The 22,041-nt window shown below is 48.1% G+C and overlaps 1 protein-coding gene across 1 annotated transcript in view; it reads left to right on the plus strand.

Moving 5' to 3' along the window:
• The window catches only part of LOC142566232 (cell adhesion molecule Dscam1-like), a 706,104-nt gene that overhangs the window by 570,173 nt on the left and 113,890 nt on the right, over positions 1 to 22,041 (plus strand). The window contains exon 9 of the mRNA XM_075677073.1: positions 12,669 to 12,827. Within this exon, the coding sequence (XP_075533188.1) occupies positions 12,669 to 12,827 (159 nt within the window). The remainder of the gene's footprint in view (positions 1 to 12,668; positions 12,828 to 22,041) is intronic.

The raw sequence follows: 22,041 nt of genomic DNA on the forward strand, positions 1-22,041 counted from the left end.
CACTTCATGCTCGCCTCTACAAAGAGTAGCGTTTCTACCATACGCGCGATTTATCTTATCGCCGTCGCTTCGCCATTTTTTTTTTGGCTCTTTTATCGGATCACCTCCGGATTTTGGCAGGCCGCAAGAGGGGGTGACAAATTATTCGCGCTACTCCCAAAACTGAGACAGCAAAGTTACTAGAGCTGTCGGTCTTTCGTGGTCCGGATGGACCCAAAATGGCGTGCAGCAGAACAGAGCTACATAGAAGTCGACTCGCATACGAGACAGCGAGAAACAAAAACAAAACAAAACAAAATTACTGAAATTTGCGAATGGCCGCCACACAGAAAAGCGAGGATCGCGATGAGCGTTTTGCAATTCTAATCGCGCTTCCTCTCACCCTGCCATTTTCGTCTGATTGGCGGTTGGAGGAGGGAAATTTGCATTCGTCCATAGCGCTGATATGCCGGGAGTTCAAGGCTATGCAAAACCAAAATATTCGGCAGACGAAGAGAAAAAAAGAAAATATTAAGGAGTGCAACGAGTGCCTCGGAGCTTTGCTCTCCTCTCGTTACGCGCCTCCAAGAAGGGATCCGCGTATTAGTGGAGAGTCGGGAATTGAGCTGCGCTACACGGTGTCGCAGAGGCGCACTCTGTCCGCCCCAGAGTTCCTTTCTTTGAGCCCCTTCGCTCTCCATTCTCTATCGCCGACTAAGGAAATGGCTGCCCAGAGGAAAACGCTCAAAAAGGCAGCAAAAGCGGGCAGCAGGTCGGTTGCCGGCTGCTGTGGCTGGTTTCTTTCTCCTTTTCTCGCCATATGTGCTTCAAGAAGAACGCGCGTTTAAGGTATACCCGCATTTACAATTTTATTCGCAACAGCATAGCAACGTGCAAAGGGAATCGCGAATCTGACGGCCGACCGGACGCGTGCATACATTTGTCGTGTTGACAGCCGCCCCGTCGGAATGTGTGTCACCCGTCTCATCGACGCACAGTGATCTTTTCTGCACCCGTCTGTCTTCCGAACACGACCAAAAATTATGCCTGTTTGCTTCTTTTTTCTATTCGATTTATGCGCACGGCTAGTGCTTGGCTTTCAGCGCCGGAACAACCCGCTGGAACAGCCGGCCGAGCTAAGGATGCCTGTGCATTGTGCTTGGTCTGTGCGGACAAGCTGCAAAACTGGGAAATATTTCAGCAGCATCAGTCACTGGCTTTTAAATACCTCCACCAACATGTTTATCAAGGAAAGAATCTGTTTCTTTCAGCCGCACAGGGTTTGTGTGTGTACGATGGTGCGCTTCGCTTCAATTATTTAGCCCTAAGTTATGAGTTTAATTTTGAAGAGGCTACGGTACCTAACAGTCTGCTATATTCAGAAGTTCAATTTTTTTAATACTGCTGTTCGTGCTTTTATTACGCGCTGTAGAAGTATGTCTATAGTACTCGCATTTCCATAGTACTCGCATTTCCCGCTACGTACGCCAGTATGCGGCGCCGTGTCTTCACAGCGTAAAGTTTCAAAATATCATATCCCCCCTATCACGGAACCAATAAAGTAAATCACTCTGTGCGACAATCAGTGAACTAATCAGTGATGCGGCACACCGGTGCATGGTGCAATCAAACCATAGAAATCGCGGCCACCGAACAATGCGCAATTAGATCTGCAGAATTGTTGAGAGTCGGTGAAACCGATCGACCTCCGACTTCGCGGAAAGTTCTTGCACCTGACAGATACTTATGTACACCTTCGCGCTCCCGTTACATTTGGTTGCTGTACTTTGAAAATTGCGATTACGCACTGCGGAAAAGCATATCTTGAAGCGCTGCCCCGACGAGTGGCGCTTCCTAATTCCGTCTTATGCAGTTATCACTTCGCAAGTCTTTCCTCTTTGAAAAATGACAATTTCCACAGGTTCTCTTCGTTCAAACTTCAGAAATTATTTTAAAATATTCCGTCACGGAAAGAACGATTCCGGCAGAACGCATCTCACGATGAATGTCGACGTTAACGCGATTAACACTGAACCAACGCAGCGAAGCACCGCGTTTCCACCGCGGAGACGCGTCTGTATACAAGGCCGTGCATGCAGCCGAGCTCAATTCTGTCAAAGTCCGCGCCGTAGCACGTGTGTGAGTATACATTCAGACGTGATTGTCTGTGTATACATATACGACGCGGCTTTTCCCTAAGCACACTCGGCGCCATCTAGCGCCGCCGCCGCGAAGCTTGCGCGTGGCCTCCGAAATGCTTGGCAAACCACTGCGTGCGAACCGTGCGAACGCTGAGAAACGCGTCGTGCGCCAGTCGAGCTCGCGCTTCTTTCTGGACCCGCTGTGCGATCTAGTGGCGCTGCTGAGGAGACCGCGCGTGGCCTCCAAGACAAGAAGCGAGGCTGCGTTCGAACGCTGAGAGTTGTTCCCTCGCTTGCCGCACACCCAGTGGCACATGCTCAGTGATGGCGAGATGTTCATTGAAGAGCGGCACGAACCCAGTGCATTTGTGGTGCAGCCTGCTAAAGCGTCGGGTTGATGTCCTTGAGGAACCCGCGTGACGTGTGTTCGATTCTGCCCAGCATCGGAGAAATTTAGACTGTCTTTTTTTTTTCTCATTGTAGCGCGCCATATTTTCAGCGGCACATACATGGTTACCCAAGTTACTTCAATGCTAATCCCAATGACGTCGACATTTACAATAAAATTGATTCTGCCAGATTTTGTTTTTACTGAACCACGCGTAAATATCGCGCAGAAAATACGCACGGCACTCGGTTCGTGTGTTTGCCGTTCACTTGTAACTCCGTAATACGTTCCAGTAATAGCGTACAATCTACTAGCCATAATGTTGGCTAAGCATAAGGCTTGCCATAATAGTGGCTAGCCATAACGGCGGCTGTCCGTAATGCTGGCTAACCATATATTTTTTGCTAACCATAATGGTTTGCGCTGTACTCTTTTGCTCGAGTCTTCGGCGTCATTTACCGGCTATGACGGCCGATCGGAGAATATGTCGCTGGCCAGCTCCCTCCTGTTCAGTAACATTTCCCACCATTTCCTAACAATAACCAGTCAAAGAATACGTTTTTATTTACTTTTTCTTGCTTAACGACTTCTTAAACCATCTGTTATTTCATTGCAGTCTTTTCTTTTTTTGTTTTCTCGCCAGATCAAGATAAGTAATTGGACGCCTTGGACAGCATGCCTGTGATGGTCTAGTTAGCTCGTTCCTGTGTATTCTACTACCAAAGGGGCACGTCGGTGCCTCAGTGTAACAGCAGAAACACCTGCACCATGATAACAAAATATACAGGCCAAATATATCTGATAAAACAAAACAAATGGTATTTATACACAGCCTAGCCATCTGATCTCGACTTAAATAGTACGTGTAGTCTGAACATGGAACGCGCAACCACCCTCTATACACTCGTCGTTTTTAAGCTGTGCATTTAATGTGCGGGGAAATTCAGTTCTTGCGCTGACCTTGTGAAGAAAGAAAGAAGGAAATAATTAATTATGTACATGTTTATATTTTCTATAATGTATTCAATTTCATGAGAACGCGCGCTATCTTAAGTGCAGCTTTAAATCTCGCAAGGAAATTTCTAGCATAAGACATTGTCACGTGCGAAAATTGGAATAGCTATTGTAGCTCCTGCTTTGTCTGCCTAAAATTTACACGGCAAAACTTTCACTTCGCTGAACTGCGATGCGAGCGCACATTCTCACTGATATATATATATATATATATATATATATATATATATATATATATATATATATATATATATATATATATATATATATATATATATATATATATATATATATATATATATATATATATATATATATAATATTTCCCTACCTACATCTGTGTTCATCCCGGAGCAAAACAGTGTCCCTGTCCAACGGTGGATTAAAACCTGCTCTAATGTATTTTAAATGCACTTTCCCGAGCTCGAAATAAATTATGTATGCTTAGTATTAGCGGAGACCTTGGAAGTTGCAATCAAAGCACACATGTCGAACAGTTTTCAGAATCTTTACTGCCGACGCGGGTAATTAATCTATTTCATTGCTTTGGCCCACAATGCTTGTTCGATGAGGATATTTCTTTTTTTTTCCTTTCTTTGTTTCTGCGTCCCTCGCCCACGTCTGCACTTGATGTAAGTAGATGGACCGAGCGTGTCTCTGGTATTCTTGTCGATACACGAAGAGGACGTTGCTTTCTGCGGCCAGATCCCAACTCCCGTGCCTGAAAAGAAAAAAAATTGAAGAGAGAGAGAAAGAGAGAGAGAGAGAGGAAACAAGAAAAGAAGAATCAGTACAGAAAAACAGTACAGTTACAGCTTTTCGCGATCACTTTCGGCGAACTTCGCTTTGTTCGGTGGGCATTGATAAAAACGTTCAAGGCAGAGCTCCTAATAATTAATTACTTACGCTAGTAGTTCTCCAATCAGCTGCTTCAAGTTACATCGATTTCAGCAAAGTTTGTTCATTCAGCTGTGCTTTACGCGGCTCTGTCTGTTGATGCATAATAATAATAATAACCGTCCAGCGGTTTCCTCCCTACTTTCCTTTTTCCACAAGCGGCCCATTATTTCTCTCCACATGTTTTTACTGAAGACCCTGTTAGTATACCTGTAGGTCCTGTAAGTACATAAGCAGCCAATAAACACGAAGCGATGCGTCAGCTAAAGCGAAACCTGTCAGCCGTTGAGCAATATTATACATCCGAGCCTTTAGAACGATGCGGGTAGATATGATTTTGTGAACATATGAGCCTCGCTATGGATTGTGAGCAGAAAGAAAATATATAGTCAACTACAGACACCATTAAGCGTCCTCGTAGTTCTAGAAATGCGTGCTCTTCACCAGGTTATGCCAGAGAGCGCACGTAATTCAACAGAACGCCAAAAATAACCTCATTACTTGTCGACTACCAGACTTTTAAAGCCAGAATCACCGTGGCCAGCTTACGATCTGATCGAAAGCTCTAAAATAAAAGCAGTACATTCATGAATATATTGCGCTTAGTGTTACACTGACGAACATAAGGGACAAGACGCGCACGTACGTTCATTGCTGTACTAAAAGCAGTACGCTTTAAAAGAGCATCGCTAGCGCGGCGTAGTCCGCTGCTCCTACATAGCGACAGTCAACTTTCCGGGCGTAGGAGGAACGGCTGATACGTTTTCTTGACGTGACTTGATTATTACATGTTATTTTCAAGCGGCCGCAGTGTCACGGTATGAACACGCGCCAGCCAATGGCGCAATGCACTCTGTAATGAGCTAAGCCGAAGATAAAAACCAAGATATTCATTTTTTTACTCGCGATTCTTTTTTTTTTGCGACTCCGTATCGATGAATACTACGCCTCTGTATAGAGACTTGCGTTTAGAGTCGATATATTGCGTAGTTATACGTTTCGAAGGTCCTCGTGTCTATTTCTTAGTCGGAGGCACCATTCCCTGTGTGATAAAGCCGAGAGGGAAGAAAAAAGCGCCAGAAGGCAACTACTGCAGCAGGATTTAAAAAAAAAAACAATTTTATCACTAGTCGGGGCCTGCAATACGGTGGAGTGGTTTGAAAGTATCTCCAGACTTCGCAGCAGAAAACAACAAACGAAAATCTGATTGAAGTACGAGAGAAGAGTCGGAGTGGACCAAATTAAACTTTTCATTATTTTCTGTCAATATACTGGCAGCCATAGTGGGCTTGGATCGCGAAAGCGGGAAAAAAAATAATAAAACGCAAGACTTGAAAACAATTTCTTTTCTACCAAGCTGCATCCAGCAGGTTGTTGCTTGGGCCGCTGCCATGCACTCTTCGCGCGGTCTCATTTCTGCGAATGTGCAGCTATCGGCTTGTGTTGTTCGACCGGCTAGTGAGCGAAATTTGCCGCTGCTGCTTCTGCAACCGAGAAAATGAGCTCCTTTCAGCGCCGCACTGGCTGGAGCGCCCCAAGGTGGACTGGTAATTGAAATATGATTTGCCCCCCCCCCCCCGCCACTGTCGTGCAGCCCGCGGCACAGCCGGGGATGACGTTTTCGTTTCGGCGGCGGCGCGCCCAGTTTCGATTCTGTTCGGCTTTGTGTCCGAGCGGTGTTTGCGTTATTAACGAAATCGAGTTCCTTTCTTTGCATTTCACCTCCCTACGCTTTCTTTTTTTTTCGGTTTCTTTCGCCGATCACCTTGTTTCCGAAGAGGCCGAGGAAGGGCACGCGCTCCTATATACGCTTCGAGATTTCCATTTTTGTCCCCCCCTAACTTTTGTCTCGCCGCTGAAAAACACGGCCCTCCTTCTCGCATGTCGCGGAAACCCTCTGGCGTGATTGAAATGCATTAAAGTGTCAGCCTGTGCAGCGTTCCACCCCGACGTTTGGACGTATTGATGGAGAGCCGTCGGGTGTTCGTGGAGTGAAGCGAAGTTTGACTGTCCCCGCTCGTTCTCTCCCTCCGCGGCGCCCGATTTACCTCGGCTCTGTCCCGAATTCCTCTACGCAAGCACACCACTCTCCGAGCTTCCACCCTACCCGCGCACCGATGCTCGACCGAGAATAAAATCCGTATGCATAACTGAAGCGAACGCGTTTACTTTACTTTCACGCCAACTTCCTCGAGCGTGTTTACGTTTCTCGACCCCCGTGCGTCCTATGAACTCCTTATGCAAATGAGCAATGCGAAAAAGAAACCTCTGTGCGGAAATTCTCAGCATTTTCTGCATTCTAGGCAGTCGGTTATGTATTTATTCCACGTAGGAAAACTTGGCTGCAGTTCATTTTTCACTTCTCTTAACACATATTAGCTAGCGGATGCATGTTATGGGGTCGTTCTCAAGCTTGCATCTCGGCAGCTTCACACAGTATTTAAGTTGCATTGAAAGGTACTAACGTTATGCTGGTGAAAGTTAAACGAGGCCACGATTTCCTGCAACTATACGTTCCGCTTGAATGAAACTCAAAGGAGACGGAAATTTTCTTCCGTTTCACCGACTGTCACTCCAGGCAAAATTCATAGCGTGCCTGATATGCTGCTGTTCGCAAAGCTAAGTGTTATAACAAAAGGTTTTGTCCTATTCGCATTATTTATGAGTTCGCCGCAAGCAGCGTGCAGCTGAACGTCGCGCGATGTGTATCGAATAACACATTCGTCCACCGCCGAAGTCATTTTGCTGCCATGGGTATTGTTCGTCTTTCTTCAGAAATGGCCTTTTCTATGATAACTAGTGCCCGTTGACCTAATGGTTTGAAGAATGCTTAGCGATAAGGCACATATGGCGCTCGTTACTAATCGAGAAACCTTTCGCCGTAGCATACAGTTTACGCCAAGTGCAGAGGGAAAAGTTCTTCTACTAAATTGTAAAAATAAAAGAGGGGTTATAAGGAGGTTTCATTTATCAGAGCTTTGTTCATTCGGAATCTACATTGTACCTTGGAAGATTTCCATAATTTGAGTTTCAAGTGAAATTATCGAGTATAGAGCTAAGTTCAGCGACGAACTTGCACACCAATGGTCCTATTGGTCCATGTATGAATTTGTGTAAACAAAAAAAAAAGGTACACGTATGAATTTATTCCACAGGTAAACTCCACTACAGCGACTATTTCAGGCAACTCTGCCGTCAGTGTTTGCTCTACCTATCTTCTGCGTCTTCGTTTCGACTACGTTCACGCAAGAGAAATGCATAAATGCATTGAACCTGTGTATGGGCTTAAAATAAGCCTGTTGTAGACGTTCCGGTTGCGCCAAACGAAAGGAGGTCGATGCAGCTGCTTTCGTTGTGACCTGCTTCGCGACGACTGTTTCGTTTCGTATGAAGCACAGGGCCGTCATGCCGATGACAAACTCACGCGGAGACTTTCCGAGTCACGTTTTCAATTGCCTTGCAGCTCTTGTAGTATCGACTCCGTGTTGCTGTCGAAATGACACTCTCACCAAGAACTCAGAATATACGAACCTGCTGAAATCCACAGAACTGCGAGGGTAAATTTGTGTCTTGTTGTTTGCTTTTCCCCCTGTTAAAGAAAGCATTCGAAATAAGAATATTTTCGTTACAACTGCATATTAAATAGCCCGTAAAGTTGCGAAAACGAAGTTCCTATCATTGAGAATAAAGCGATGCCTTTACTTTCAAAGAAAGATGTATATCTACCTGATGGACTTATGATATTGCCATCTTTATCTTTGCCACGAAAAAGCACGTACAAGTTGAAATAGGTAAATTCAAACGTTAAAAGCACGACCCGTATTTACCAAGCAATTCGCATGGCTAAGCATTTCCTAAGTATAGTCATCTACCTCGGCTAATAATAAGCAGTTATCATAAAAAGAGCCTTGCAAGTTCGGCCTCGGAGCTTTGCTTTTGTGCAGTGCTGCATAATTATGGCCTTTGTAAGATACGTTTAAACCTAGGGTTGGATAAGTAAAACTATTCCAATCTGTTTTTATTCCAATCTCATGACGTCAAAGTGCCGTCATTAATCAGGCGCCTGACCTTCCGCATTTTTTGAACCGCTCTATCAAACGCTCTTCTCGTTTATGGGAGGTCACTTTCGTTTGCTTTCAAAGCAAATAGCATTGTCTACCTTGACAGGTCTCTTTTATCAAACTGGCTCACGAGAGGCGTGAACAACACATCAATGGAGAGGGTTTCGTTGGAACCGTGCTAGCGCAGGGCAAGTAGATAACCGCATGAGGATAGGGGTGCCGGCGTCTGCGATTGGCCCACTTTCGCTTGGTTAGCTTGCGGAGGCTGGCCGAAAATCGCGACGGCGTGCAACGGAAGGTTACAAATGACACTAAAACGGATTGTCAGCGAAGAAAAGTTGGCAGAGTGATGTCGTATACGTGTCAAAATGCATCGACAAGGTTATACTGCCACGTAACGTTTTTATTACACGCAAATAAATTCGTTCTCGTCGGCAGCTTCGAGTAGACAGTACAGAGCGACTGGTGGACAGACATGTTCTGTTCGTTTCAGAACGGGGTACTCTCCGGCTATTCCGAAAAAAAAAGTTTTGTTCGGCATATTTCGGTTTTCTTCGGCATGGTTAATGCGTAAACGGCAATGTGACGCGGTCGAATTTTCGCAGTTATGTGACTTCGCGTGACAAAAAAGGCGAAGTCAGCGCAACCCGAAATCATTTAACGAATAGCCGAATAACCAATGGAAGCTCGTTAATAGTCATTTTGCGTCTCTGAATACTGTCTGCTGGGCTTAAAGGATACGTTACATTTTCTATCTTTATGTTCTTATCTTACGTAACGCCGATTGGCAGATCCTGGCGATAACGGCGGAGTCTAAGCCAATGGTGAAGGGAAAAGGGAATGGCCAAATGAAATGGATCGTTACACAGCTCGGTCTGTGGCTTAGCCATCCGCATTCCCTACTAAATGTCCTTGAGCATGGGTACCGAGCACATCAACAGACACGAATGCAGCCGATTCTTCGGTTTTCGTTCGTTTATTTTCCAGAAGCGTTAGATCACCGTGCCGAACCGGCAATCAGCAATAATTATTTTTCTTTTGTTCGGTCTAATCATGTATAATCAGTGGGTACACGTCATATCAGATGGGGAGTGTCTGTGGTTTTCGTGACGTCGCGCAACAGGCAGACCCAAGTGGGGGGGGTAGCCAGAAATATTTTTCACCAATCGTCGAAGGCGGATTGCAGAGACGGAATAGAAACAGTTTGGAATAGCTTTACGTTACAAGGCCCCTGGGCTTGTATTCGCAAAGCACTTCGTACGCTACAGCGATTGGTGATCACAGGCCATGGCTATTCTTGATAGCGTGCGAATACTGTTAGCGAAAACGAATGGCAAATGACAGAAATATTTATGAACAAAAGGATTTGCGCATTCAACCTGTCTTGACGAAAGATCAAGCGCTAATCATTTACCTTGCTTTACATTTAGCCATGTACCTTATTTGGATTGGCGACATTATAAGCCCTGTGTCGGTTTCTGTCCCTTTCATCAGATAAAGCTTGTAATAATTTCCAAGAAATAAAAGATGTAGCGGCGTTTTTCTTGCGATAAATACGACAAAATTTATTTTTTCCATAGGTCATAACCGATATTCGCTTCCCTACTTCACATGGGCCCGTATTCACGAAGCCGTTCATGTGCTATAGAGCCGTTTGTAACAAGACGCACCAGCCAATTACACTGCGTGCATAACATTAGCGAGGACTTCTGGCCGGTAGGAGGCACTATACTTATGAAAGAAAAGCCTCAGGAAATCAGTCCCAGGTGAGTCGGCTTTTACCCGCCGCGGTGGCTCACTGGTTATAGCGTTCTGCTGCTGAAAGTGGCGTAGTGCGTTTCATTGCCGGCAGTGGTGGTCGAAGTCTCCTGGGGCCGGCACCCCCTTTCTTGCTGCAGCGTTTCTCATTGCCAAGATATTGGCTTCGGACGTTGAACACCATTCGCTGTTCTACAAATACCGGTCGGTTGGTCGGTCGGTCAGTCGGTCGCTCGGTCGGTCGGTCGGTCGGTCGGTCGGTCGGTCGGTCGGTCGGTCGGTCGGTCGGTCGGTCGGTCGGTCGGTCGGTCGGTCGGTCGGTCGGTCGGTCGGTCGGTCGGTCGGTCGGTCGGTTTGCCGAGTCTTGCAATCGATGAAGGTATGTTTAATTGATAGCTCGTTTTCTTTCCTCTGATAACCTTGCACTCCTGGTGAAAAGTAACGGCACGTTTCTCAGCGATCTACTTAACCAAGGTTGCGCTCCTCAGTGCTGGGACTCAAAGGGCATTCAAGTTTCACTATTCTAGAATAAACTGTGGCCTTGCAGACGCTAACTTCATGGATGATATTTTGCTTCTACGTGCTTTGCGTGTGAACATGCTGTTAAGTACTGACGGTGTGACAAAACCACTCGCCCAGCCTCTCTCATTATCTCTTATTTTTATGGCGCCACACATCCCCATAGAGATTATTCGGAATGAGGCAGATGGTAACAGCCAATATTTCTTCGCTGACAGCTTAGCGAGTGATAAAAAGTGCGAGTGGTTATCTAGTTGCAGAATATGATAATTATCCGCAGACCTCTAGGAACTAACTCAATTTTCCATCCCAGAAGAGTACCGCAGCATGCTTAAAATAGCACCAATCTCAAGGAACATGGACCCCAACCTCTATATAGGTCGCAGGGAGGCAAGGGCCGAATACCTCCAGAAAACTTGCGCACCCCGAAAAACAACAGTGTATGTGGACGCATCCATATATACCAGACAAAGGGAAGCAAGAATGCAGTAGCAACGATCGTCGACTCGGCGCTACGAGAGAGAACCAGCGTTTCGATACAAGACTGCACGGTAGTCGAGACGGAAGAAGTACGGTTGCTCTAGCGGCAGCGGAAAGCTATCGGATCAGACAGTCGCTAACAATACTCTCGGACTCGCAAACAGCCTGCCGCAACCACTTGCATGGCAGAATCAGTCACCGAGCACTCCGCATACTCTGCTCAGTAGACTGTGAAACGCAACAACAAACAGGCACACAACCACAGGAAGTTATCACACACAAGGTCATATGGGCACCGCAACACACGGGGGCGGCAGGGAACCAAGAGGCGAATAGGATAGCTCGAGAGTACACTAATTACCGAGCGTCCAACATCGACAGCCTCGAGGAACCCGCGCCTGTACCCCGAGAGTGCTCGGCCATTTTAGACAGTTACAGAGGTAGCAGGAAGCGGTACCCCACGCCGCACAAGTCCCTTAGCAGGGAAGAAGCTGTCGCATGGAGACAACTGCAAACAGGGTCATACCCTAACCTTAATGTGCTAAGTTTTAACACACTATATAACAAACTAGGTATATATAGTGCTTAACACACTATATAAGGACAAATGTCCATGGTGCAATGACAAACCCACATTATACCACATAACATGGGCATGTAAACAAACTGACGTAGTCCCAATCATATCACACCCAAGTGCGGAGCAATGGGAGGAACTGCTGTCCAGCGACTGCTGCGAAGACCAGCTAGGTCTAGCGCGGCGTGCACAATGGACAGCAGAAGCCAGCGGAGCCCTGGACTGAGAGCAGCCCACCATTGCGAGAGAGGACGGACGAAGCAGCGGGTGATGATCTCCGGGGCAGACACAAGGAGGAAGACACCCGCGAAGAATCCGCCCCAGCCGCAGAAAAACACGATTACTAGAGCTCAACAAAATTTTTGCTCACTCGCTCTAGCCTCTGACAGTGGTAATATTGTAGTACAATTTATCAAACAAACATGTACAGACACCACGTTTACTCATATTTTGCCCGTGTGGAAAGTGTTGGAACGAGGGGGAAAAATCGTAACCATCCACACTAACTCATAAAACTGTTAGGCTGCTAGGGCTGCCAGATGTATCTGAAGAAACGCCCCTCTTTCACTGCTTCAGAACACGCTGAATGCGATCTCCAGCACTTTCACGTTTGCTGCGGTAAAGAAAAATATTTACCGCGCGTCTTGCTTCTCTTAAATGTTACCGCTTCTCCTCGGTTAACGGAACCATCTGGTCGCGCTGAAAACGATGGACTTTCTCTTTTGTGTGGTTTCCATCTCGTGAACAAAGAAGTCTGCGCATCCCCCATTCGTGGGTAGATGTCATCGTTATTTAAGCAGTGACAATAACTTAAGTGTGTCCGTTCCAGACGCTTTGCTTGTTGCTCTTTGCAGATGGCAAGCCATTACCGCAGGAGTCCCGACACACACTGGAGAAGCCTGGCACCCTGGTTATCCACGAAGCTCGCAAGGAAGACCAGGGCCCGTACCGCTGCATTGCCGTCGGCAGCAAAGGGGACATGGCCACGCGCGACATATACGTCATCGTTGTCAGTGAGTACGCCAATATAAAGGCTTGGTCGCCCCCAGCGACGTTACAAAGCGTTCAGCGCCAATATCAGTGCCGAATCCCCGTTATCTTTTTTTTTAAGCAAAGCTTTCTTCACCGACCATTCTGGGTTTGGCGTGACTGCTGGATAGGCCGCTTAGTATCTTCGCGGATACGTTTGTGAATATATATGCAAAGGTTACACATGCGCCGAATGAAAGTACCAATGCCTACCTCAGTTATGCGTAACAAAAAGAAATCCTACATAAAATCTGAACATATAATGTGGGCTCGAAGGCTCACACCGACCTGTTAATGAAATGGTGAATTATACCGGGTGTTTCAGGGAATACTTTCAAAATTTTTTTAAAAAGTGCCCGTGGCAGATAGAACAATTCTAGTCCATTAGCTGGTCTGCTGGAAGAAGTGGAAATGCTCGAAAAATTGAAATACATATTCGGTTAACTAACAACAAATCACTAATTAAGTTCTAAACTAATCCTCTTACGGCACATCTTGCAATTTACAAATTCTAGCCGGGGAGTTCGCAAGGCGGATTCGAACGAATTCTCAGGATATTAATTAATATTAATTCCCGAATTTTGCTAAGAAATGCATTGGCGTTCCAGTTACTTTTGTGCTTGAATGCATAAAACGACGTTCTGTTAAAAAAGTAAGGGGAACGACAGTGCATTTTCACCGCAAGTTTGACGGCGCATATCTCGCAAATGGTTTCATGCACACAATTCTTTTCAAATGGATCCCTCTTGCGAAGTCACCGGCTAGAATTTGTAAACTACAATATGTACCATAAGGTAATTAGTTAAAAAGCTTAATTAGTGATATTTTAGTTAGTCAATTATGCGTTAAAATCTTTGGTGCAAGTAATGTCCGCCTCTTCGAGTAGACAAGATCATAGACTAAAATTGTGTAACCTGCGGCAGGTATTTTTAAACAATTTTTGAATATGTTCGCATGAAACACCCCGTATTATCCCCGTGCACCGAAAACTGGAGACGAGCCCACACATTACAAAAACAGCCTGCCGTCTTGTTCGTCCTCAGATCTACCACACTACTAGGCAGAGTACGCTAAAGCTGACGTCGTTATCTATGTCGTCTGTACAGAGCAGACGTGGCACCGTTTAACGGATTCATTGATTTACTTTATTTTCTTTAATTCAGCCATTCGGTATGTGCGGCTGGGCCCCTTCTTGGCCAATCTTCCAAAAATTAGTATGCGCGTCCCTGCGACAGAAGATGTGCAGAATTCTTAAATGTTGTTTGACATGTGTAGTACTTTTCTATGCATACACGTGTCACCACCATTCTTCCCCCGACAAGCATCATGCTTCGCCTTCTTCCTTATGATGTCTCTTGGTAGACGTACCGCATTTTGCATCTACCTGATTAGGAGTTTGCATTTCGTCATTGCTTGTGAGCAGTGCGTAAACCTAAAAATTAAGTGTGAAGAAAGCTGTCGCATTTGTGGTGGATATGCATAAAAAACTCAGTGCCCTTCCACTCTGGGAAGAAGGATGACCAGCGAAGCTGTGTTCGTGGGCCCCTTAATGGCCATCTGCACCTCCGCCGTGTTTCCCGGCAGCGTGTTTCTATTTGGTCCCAAGCCCAGCGCTCGATCGCTGCGCCACCATGCGCTGCCCGCACGTACCACATTTCTAGGTACTTTTTCGCCGAAGCGCCATGACACGCGCCCTAGATTTGGTTTTGCTTCCCTGGCTGTGCCAGGGTGCGCGGTGTGTTCGGGCCAGCCTGCATTTGCTGAGTTTAGGCGGTGTAGGTAAATTTTAATTCTGAATGCTTAAGCTTACCCTAGGCTTACCTTAAGCTTAATTTGTATGCTTACCCGAAGAGAAAACCGTCCCTTCGTCCGTCCCGTAATAAGACGACCGCTTTCGAGATAGCGCCCGCAGTAGCGAACGAATTTGCCATTGTGCTGCCTTCAGCTTCAACAGCAACGAACCGGCGAAAACACAGTGCTGGCGGTGCTCTCAGTTAACGCCTCATTCTGCAACTTTCGCAAATCGCTTTGAAGTCAAGCGGGCGCGCGTCTGTTTAAGACTATGTAAGCGGCAAAAACACAGCGCGCGAAGCTATGAGCTGTTGGCACTGTTTTGTGGGCATCGCAGATCGCTTTCAAGCTGCGGCCCACGCGGCATTGCCATAAAAAGCCGCCGCCTGAGTACGCTCATGGCTCAATAACAGAGAATTTTAGTGCGTCCAGTATTCGGGCAAGCGCGGGCGGTTTGCCGGGTGAACGGGGGCGTAAACGTGAGCGGCCAGATTGGTGGCGCCAGCTGTTGGTGCAAAGCTCAACCACACAAACACGGAGCCAATTGATATATTCTGCTTAGCTGCTGGTGTAAATTTTGGACAGCGGCGCGCTCGTGTGGACAATTGCGCCACTGCTGAAAATTTGCACCAGCAGTGAAGCAGGCGATAGTCGCTTAATGCAATTTTAGCTCTGTGCTTGCCTGGTGGAGCTCTACGCCACCATGGCTGCTTCACCGCTCCGGCCGCTCACGCTGCCCCGGCTCATCCGGCAATCCGCCCAAACCACCCCCGTTTGCCGGAATAGCGGACACGCTAAATGTCTCCAATGGTTTCACGCGGATGAATAATGCGCTGACGAGCAATAACGGCTTGTATCATGATCGGAACCGTCATCAGCGCACCTCGGGCCTCCACCTGCAATACTCTGCTTGCGTCGTCAATGCTCCTTGCGCCACCGTCGGCACCAGTTCGTGTCGCCACTGAGCTGTCGTTAGTAATGGCCTAATCAAGTTACATAACTTTGGTAATGACACCGGACTGTGCGGAAATGAGCTAGTGGCACAATGCTTAAGCATAGTCTAACTCCCAGAGGAGTTTCTGCGTGATTTTTTTTTCTTGTTCCTGGACGTTTAATATGCGTACTGCATGTATGGCGCCAGCGCCTTTCTATTGTTTCTGCTGGAAGAGAGATAGTGATGTCAAGAAGGAAAGGAAGCTTGAGCGCAGCGATGATGTGGCTGGTGGTGCGAGAAACCCTCCATGCCCCACGATTATCCCAGCTTTTGTAGATCGAAGCGCCTCGCACACCATGACCAACTTCTTATCACATCCCTTTATCCCCTTATCCAAACTGAAAAAATTTCGTCCAGTGTTGCGTCGGCTTCCGCACGCAACTCTTACTTCGAAACAGCCTAGACGGCTTGTTTTGAAAAACCTATTTTCTCTTAGTGACACCTGGGTGAGCAGATTGTGCGCCCAGGCAAAACATCTCCCCAGTCCCGCGTCAGGTACCTACAGGGATCTAGGGAGCGCTCGCCGTGACGCTTCGGGGAAAAAGTACCTAGAAACGTGGTACACGCGAGCGGCGCATGGTGGCGCAGCGGTCGAGCGCTGAGCGTGGGCTTAAATAGAAACACGCGGCCCGGCATTGCACTATCTTCGGGATCGGCCCACGTATGGGGAGTCCTTAACGCCTGCTTCACCTCCGCTACGGGTCGGCCCGGCATTGCACCATGTTCGGGATTGGCCCAAGTATGGGGAGTGCTTAACGCCTGCCTGACCACCGCCGAGGGTCGGCCCGGCATAGCACTATCTTCGGGATCGGCCCACGTATGGGCAGTGCTTAACGCCTGCTTCACCTCCGCCGCGGGTCGGCCCGGCATTGCACTATCTCCGGGATCGGCCCACGTATGGGGGAGTTTTTCGCTTACCACGCCAACAACGACACGAAAATTTCCTTGGACGGTAGAGGTATACAGCTTCGCTGTAATATTTCATGAGATTACACGATCATGATCGGCAGTCAGCCCCTCGAATCTGTGCAGGAGTTCGTTTACCGAGGTCAATTACTCACAGGTGTCAGAGTTGACGGTCGTAGGGAGGAACTTGGGGAGAACTAGGCGTACAGGATTTATTTACAGTATTTACATTTTAAACAAGAGATACATTCTGCAGTCGAGCGTGGCTCCCAAATGGAGCACGCAAGACGAAGCATACAACATGCAAGCACGAAGCTCCAAACACATTGCTTCTCAAGCACGAGCACACAGACGAGCACGAGGAGCTCACGAGCACGATGACGAGCACATCTAGCAGCTGACAAACAGCCGCTTATGAACACTCCGTTCTCCCTAGATCCCTAGGTGAAGGAAAAACGGCAGTTCACCGCCGATTCGCAGAGTCAAACGTCAACGCAGTCGACCCGCCGGTTGTCCATTATCTTGAGTCTTGAAAGGCGCGTTGGTTCCCCGAGCTGACCCCCGCAGCGTGGCCGCCGGTTGTCCATTTTCTTGCGTCCTGTAGTCGCCACGAGTGTCAGCAGACTGTGACGAATCCTGGGGCCCACGTACCACAAAGCACCCTTTTGTTAGGGAAGCTCTTCTTGATGCAGAGAGAACATATCGGCGGTGGCGGGTTCGGTAACAATAGTTGGTCCGCCGATCGCGTTTAGTCACAACGGCGCCGAGGGAGTGTTGAAGCGGCACCTCGATGTCCCTACGAAATGAGTCACCACAGCAATTGTGGTAGGCTTCCATGATTCTCTTCGGGGAAGCTCGCAACGTTCGCAGTTGCAGCTGGCTGAGAAAACTTGCATGTTGCCACCTCGGCAGGCCATTCCTAACACAGGTGACCCTGACCATGAGTATAAAATTGACAGACCAATGAAAATGGGTTGGAGCGCACGCGGCAAGCATTAACAAACAATGGCCGGGAGCTTACCGCTATCGTTCAAAAGAAAAGTGTACAATCATGGCATTCCAGTGCTGCTAACATGTGGGGCAGAAACTTGGAGGTTAACAAAAGCTTGAGAACAAGGACCACGCAACGACCATCATCATCATCATCAGCCTGGTTACGCCCACTGCAGGGCAAAGGCCTCTCCCATACTCCTCCAACAACCCCGGTCATGTACTAATTGTGGCCATGCCGTCCCTGCAAACTTCTTAATGTCATCCGCCCACCTAACTTTCTGCCGCCCCCTGCTACGCTTCCCTTCCCTTGGGATCCAGTCCGTAACCCTTAATGACCATCGGTTATCTTCCCTCCTCATTACATGTCCTGCCCATGCCCATTTCTTTTTCTTGATTTCAACTAAGATGTCATTAACTCGCGTTTGTTCCCTCACCCAATCTGCTCTTTTCTTATCCCTTAACGTTACACCTATCATTCTTCTTTCCATAGCTCGTTGCGTCGTCCTCAATTTGAGCAGAACTCTTTTCGTAAGCCTCCAGGTTTCTGCCCCGTAGGTGAGTACTGGTAAGACACAGGTTTCTGCCCCGCAACGACCAATGGAAAGGAAAATGTTAAGCGAAACGTTAAGAGACAGGAATAGAGCTTTGTTGATCAGAGAGTAAACGGGGATAGCTGATATTCCAATTTACATTACGGAAGTGGATCTGGGCATGCCACGTAATTCTTAGCGCAGATAGTCGGTGTTATTTATAGCTACAGAAGGCATGCTAAGGAAAAGCAAACGCTGTCGTGGACGGCAGTAAATTAGGCGTGGTGATGAAATTAGGAAATTTGCAGGCACAACTTGCAATCAGCTAGCGCAGGACAAGGGTAATTGGAGATCGCTGGGATAGGCCTTCGTCCTGCAGCGGACATAAAATTAGGCTGGTGACGTTTTACAACATGAAAAATCCGCACGCAGTTTTAACACACTGTTGCTCTTGAGCCGTAGTTCACTTCTTACGGCGAGACCGCATTCGTATATTTAATAAAACGGCGTCCGCCGCCTCTTGGCTACCACTCCCACATTGGTCTCGTACTATACGTGCAGTGACGGCTCCGCACTAAGTGCGTCGGTGAAGCAAGAGTGACGACTTGAACCGATTCGACCTGAAACCAGCTCGAATGTCGAGCCGGTATATGCTTTGCGGCGCGGAGCAGCGCAGTATTCTGATGTGCACTTAAACGCGCGTTCTTATAAAGCTGGTACATTTATTGAAAAGTTGGCGCCAATAATTGTGGTGATGTCGACTGATTAACCTTGACTTCTATGAGGTGCCACCTGCGTTAGGACAGGCAGGTGCCACCTGGGTTATGACAGACACCATATTTAGCGGCTCCAGGACTTCACATCGCCAACCTATGATTTATTGCCGGGCTCCAAAATTGCAGTGTACGCGGCTTTGTGCATTTGGCCTCTGCCGGAATGCAGCCGGCTATTGGGGGGCGTGCTCCACCACTGGCGCTGGCGCCACCGTCGGCGGGACGTGGCATGAGGGATCACGTGGACACAGCGGCCGCGTCGGCTGCTTCGGAAGCGCCGAAGCGAGCTGAAAACGAAAGTTTAAAGACCCACCTGCGCCGCGGTTCTGATTAAGTGGTGAGGCTTTACCGCCTTGGGTGTCTGCTTGACAACATTTGAAAGCACTATAATAGGTAGGGGTTGCCTTTGGAGGCGTGCATCATGGTGGGCAACTGCTCGCGTGTCGCAGTGCCGGACGTACGCAACGGAGCCCGGTGTCAGCCTTATTCACACGTAGCCGTAGGGCAAGGAGCTGTGTGAAGCTTGGCTGGCGAAGCTTAGAACCGGTAGACAGCCATCGGCTACAACTCGGGTATGCAGCAAGCACAGCCGCGAGGAAGATTTCTGCAACGGCGTCGGGACTGCGCGATGTTCGGTGAGTAGCTGAAAACGCGCACTGAGACGCTCGCCCGCGCCCGCTGCCCGGCTAATGTCATGACGATTTGGTCTATGAACTTGATGCTAGATACTGGCAAGTTCACTGGAGCGGAAAAGGAGCGGTAAGAAGCCCGTTAAAAAAAGGCATGACATATGGTGATGTTTGTGTTATGAAATAATGCACTGGATTACGAGAAAGAAGCAGAGGGAAATCGCCCGCTGAGAAGACCGATAAACATACAGTGCGACGCAACTTGAGGAATAATATTGAAATGTCCAAGAATTTAGAAGACAAAAAACATTGAATCGTCGCGACGGCACATCACAGTCGCCGTAGGCGTCGAAGTCTCTATAACGAAATTATTTTTGAACAGTTCTGATAGCGTACACGCAACAATAGTTGCTAGTGAACTGTCAAATCCTCATATGCTGCGGCCTAAAGCTCACGGCACGGTGCGAGAACGCGCTCACAGCGAAAGCAAAACATTGTGCGCGGACATCCATGCAGACGCGCAGTCGGTCCCCGCGAACCCGTGCGATCGCTGCATTGAGGCTTCATTCTGTTATGCCCCATTTGGTTATACAGACAGCCCACTATAAGAGCATATTTCACATATAGTTTACTCTCTGCGTTTGCCTACCTTTCACGCAAGAAGCCGGTTCGGGAGACTCCATCACGGCGACCGCGCGCAGTGGCGTTCACTGTACGTATTCGGAAAAGAGATAGCGTCTGTAAACAATTCCATGTTTTCAGTTTGCCCAAGATTATTATATAGACCGCCAAAACTGCCCTGGTTTTGAGAGTACCTACATAAATGTCCAGGAGGGCTGCCGCATGGTGTTTTTATTGTGCGCCGTAAGAGAAACCTATGAGGAGCGTGCCGCGTGATCTCTCATACTAAGCAAGGGAGGCCCTTCCGACAGATGGCGACTCCGTAACTCCTCGCCCCCAATACCTGCATAACGAACCCTTGACTTGGTGCGAGGCATCATCGTGTTTTACCAGCTGAGGAGAAGCCAAGGAGAAGCGATGAACGCTGATACGACGTCAAATTTTGATAGGTCTCGAAATTTGCACGTACGGATATTACGTAGCCAAGTTTTTTTGTCGCCAATTCGGCAGTGTCGGTAGCCACGGCTTCTTTCAGCGTCTCTTTTTCATGGCTGCTTTCATAGCTCTCTGGGCCCTCGACAGTGATCCTATGCGAAGGGAGCGCGTGTTTCGTCCCCCATTGGCGCTCGACAACATCGTCGACTAGCCCCGTATAAACGGTACCGGCTGCCGAGGGAGCTGATATTGAGCCTATGTGCGGTATTAGAAGCGCAGCTGCGACCGTGTGCAGCGCGATCAAATATTATCCCGATAAATGTGCGGGTGCTGCTGGCCTTGCCTTGAGACCATGTGATGAAATTATTGTGCAGTTTTCTTTTCTTTTCTTCCCTCCTTAGTATCGAAATAAAGACACTCCGCGACTTTGTAATACGGGGGTGGTGGTAGTGATGTTGCTACAGGCAAGGTTAGCCTGGCAGACCTGGCCGGCAACTGCTCCACCTGAGCGTCTCTTTTTGCGCCAAATATGTCACCACGTGTCCATCAGTCCTGTCTCTTGCAGAAATGTGAGAAGAATGCATGAAAATTTCTCTGCCATTCTTTTGACGGACAAGCGCGGGTGCGCTTGTCGGCGCTGTAGCAGACGCCCGGAAAAAAGAAGCTGTCGAAAAGGGGCACGCAGTAATTTGCCGTGAGAGAAAATTCCAGTTAATCCTGATGGTGTATTACATACTATTAGCGAAGGCGGCCGGTGAATGGCAAACATCACTTTCAAACAAAACTGTTTTTTTCAATTCGGCACCACCTTCGAACACCTTGTTTTGTGTGATTGCATCGGACGATGACTATATACTCTTTCCAAAAGGCGGCTTTCCGAAATCGAGTCTAACGCGAATTTTGCGAAACAGTCCACATGGGGCCAAAGCAGCGAGAAATCGTGTATTACACGACAAAGGAGGGCGTACAAGTGATGGACCGTGGTGTTAGCAACGAAAAGAAGGTCCCGCAAACACAACACGTATCGTGAACCGCCCCCCCCCCCCCACCCCCACTCCGCTTTAGAACCCTCTATGATCCAGCCCGCGCCGCAGCTGTGCTCAAGAAGCGCTCTCATCGGCGCCACCTTTCTAACAGTGGTGCGTTTTTGCGCGCGAGAGCGGCGAGACAATGCGTTTCAGCGATGTGACAACTGCTTCTGGCGCCAGTGTAGAATATGCGCGCCGTGCGCGCCATGCGCGAGACAACGACGCGCAAGGAGAGAAGGGAAGAGCGAACAATCCCGGCAGCCTCGCGATTCCCGGACCGCGGAATGTCCCGAGGCGACACAAAACGGGCTTCCGCCACCAACTCCCCGCAGGAAATAACGGGAAAACAAGTAGTTTCGTCTCAGCCATGACTTCTCGCGCGTGTTTCTGTGCCTTTCTCTGTCTCGCTTTGTTCGCTGGTTTAACTATTCCGCAGCGGAGCCGGCAGTCTAGCGCGAAACGATCGCTGCGCCCTGTATACGGATTCCCAGCGGTGGC

This window comes from Dermacentor variabilis, unplaced genomic scaffold (assembly GCF_050947875.1).
Source record: "Dermacentor variabilis isolate Ectoservices unplaced genomic scaffold, ASM5094787v1 scaffold_12, whole genome shotgun sequence".
NCBI lineage: Eukaryota > Metazoa > Arthropoda > Arachnida > Ixodida > Ixodidae > Dermacentor > Dermacentor variabilis.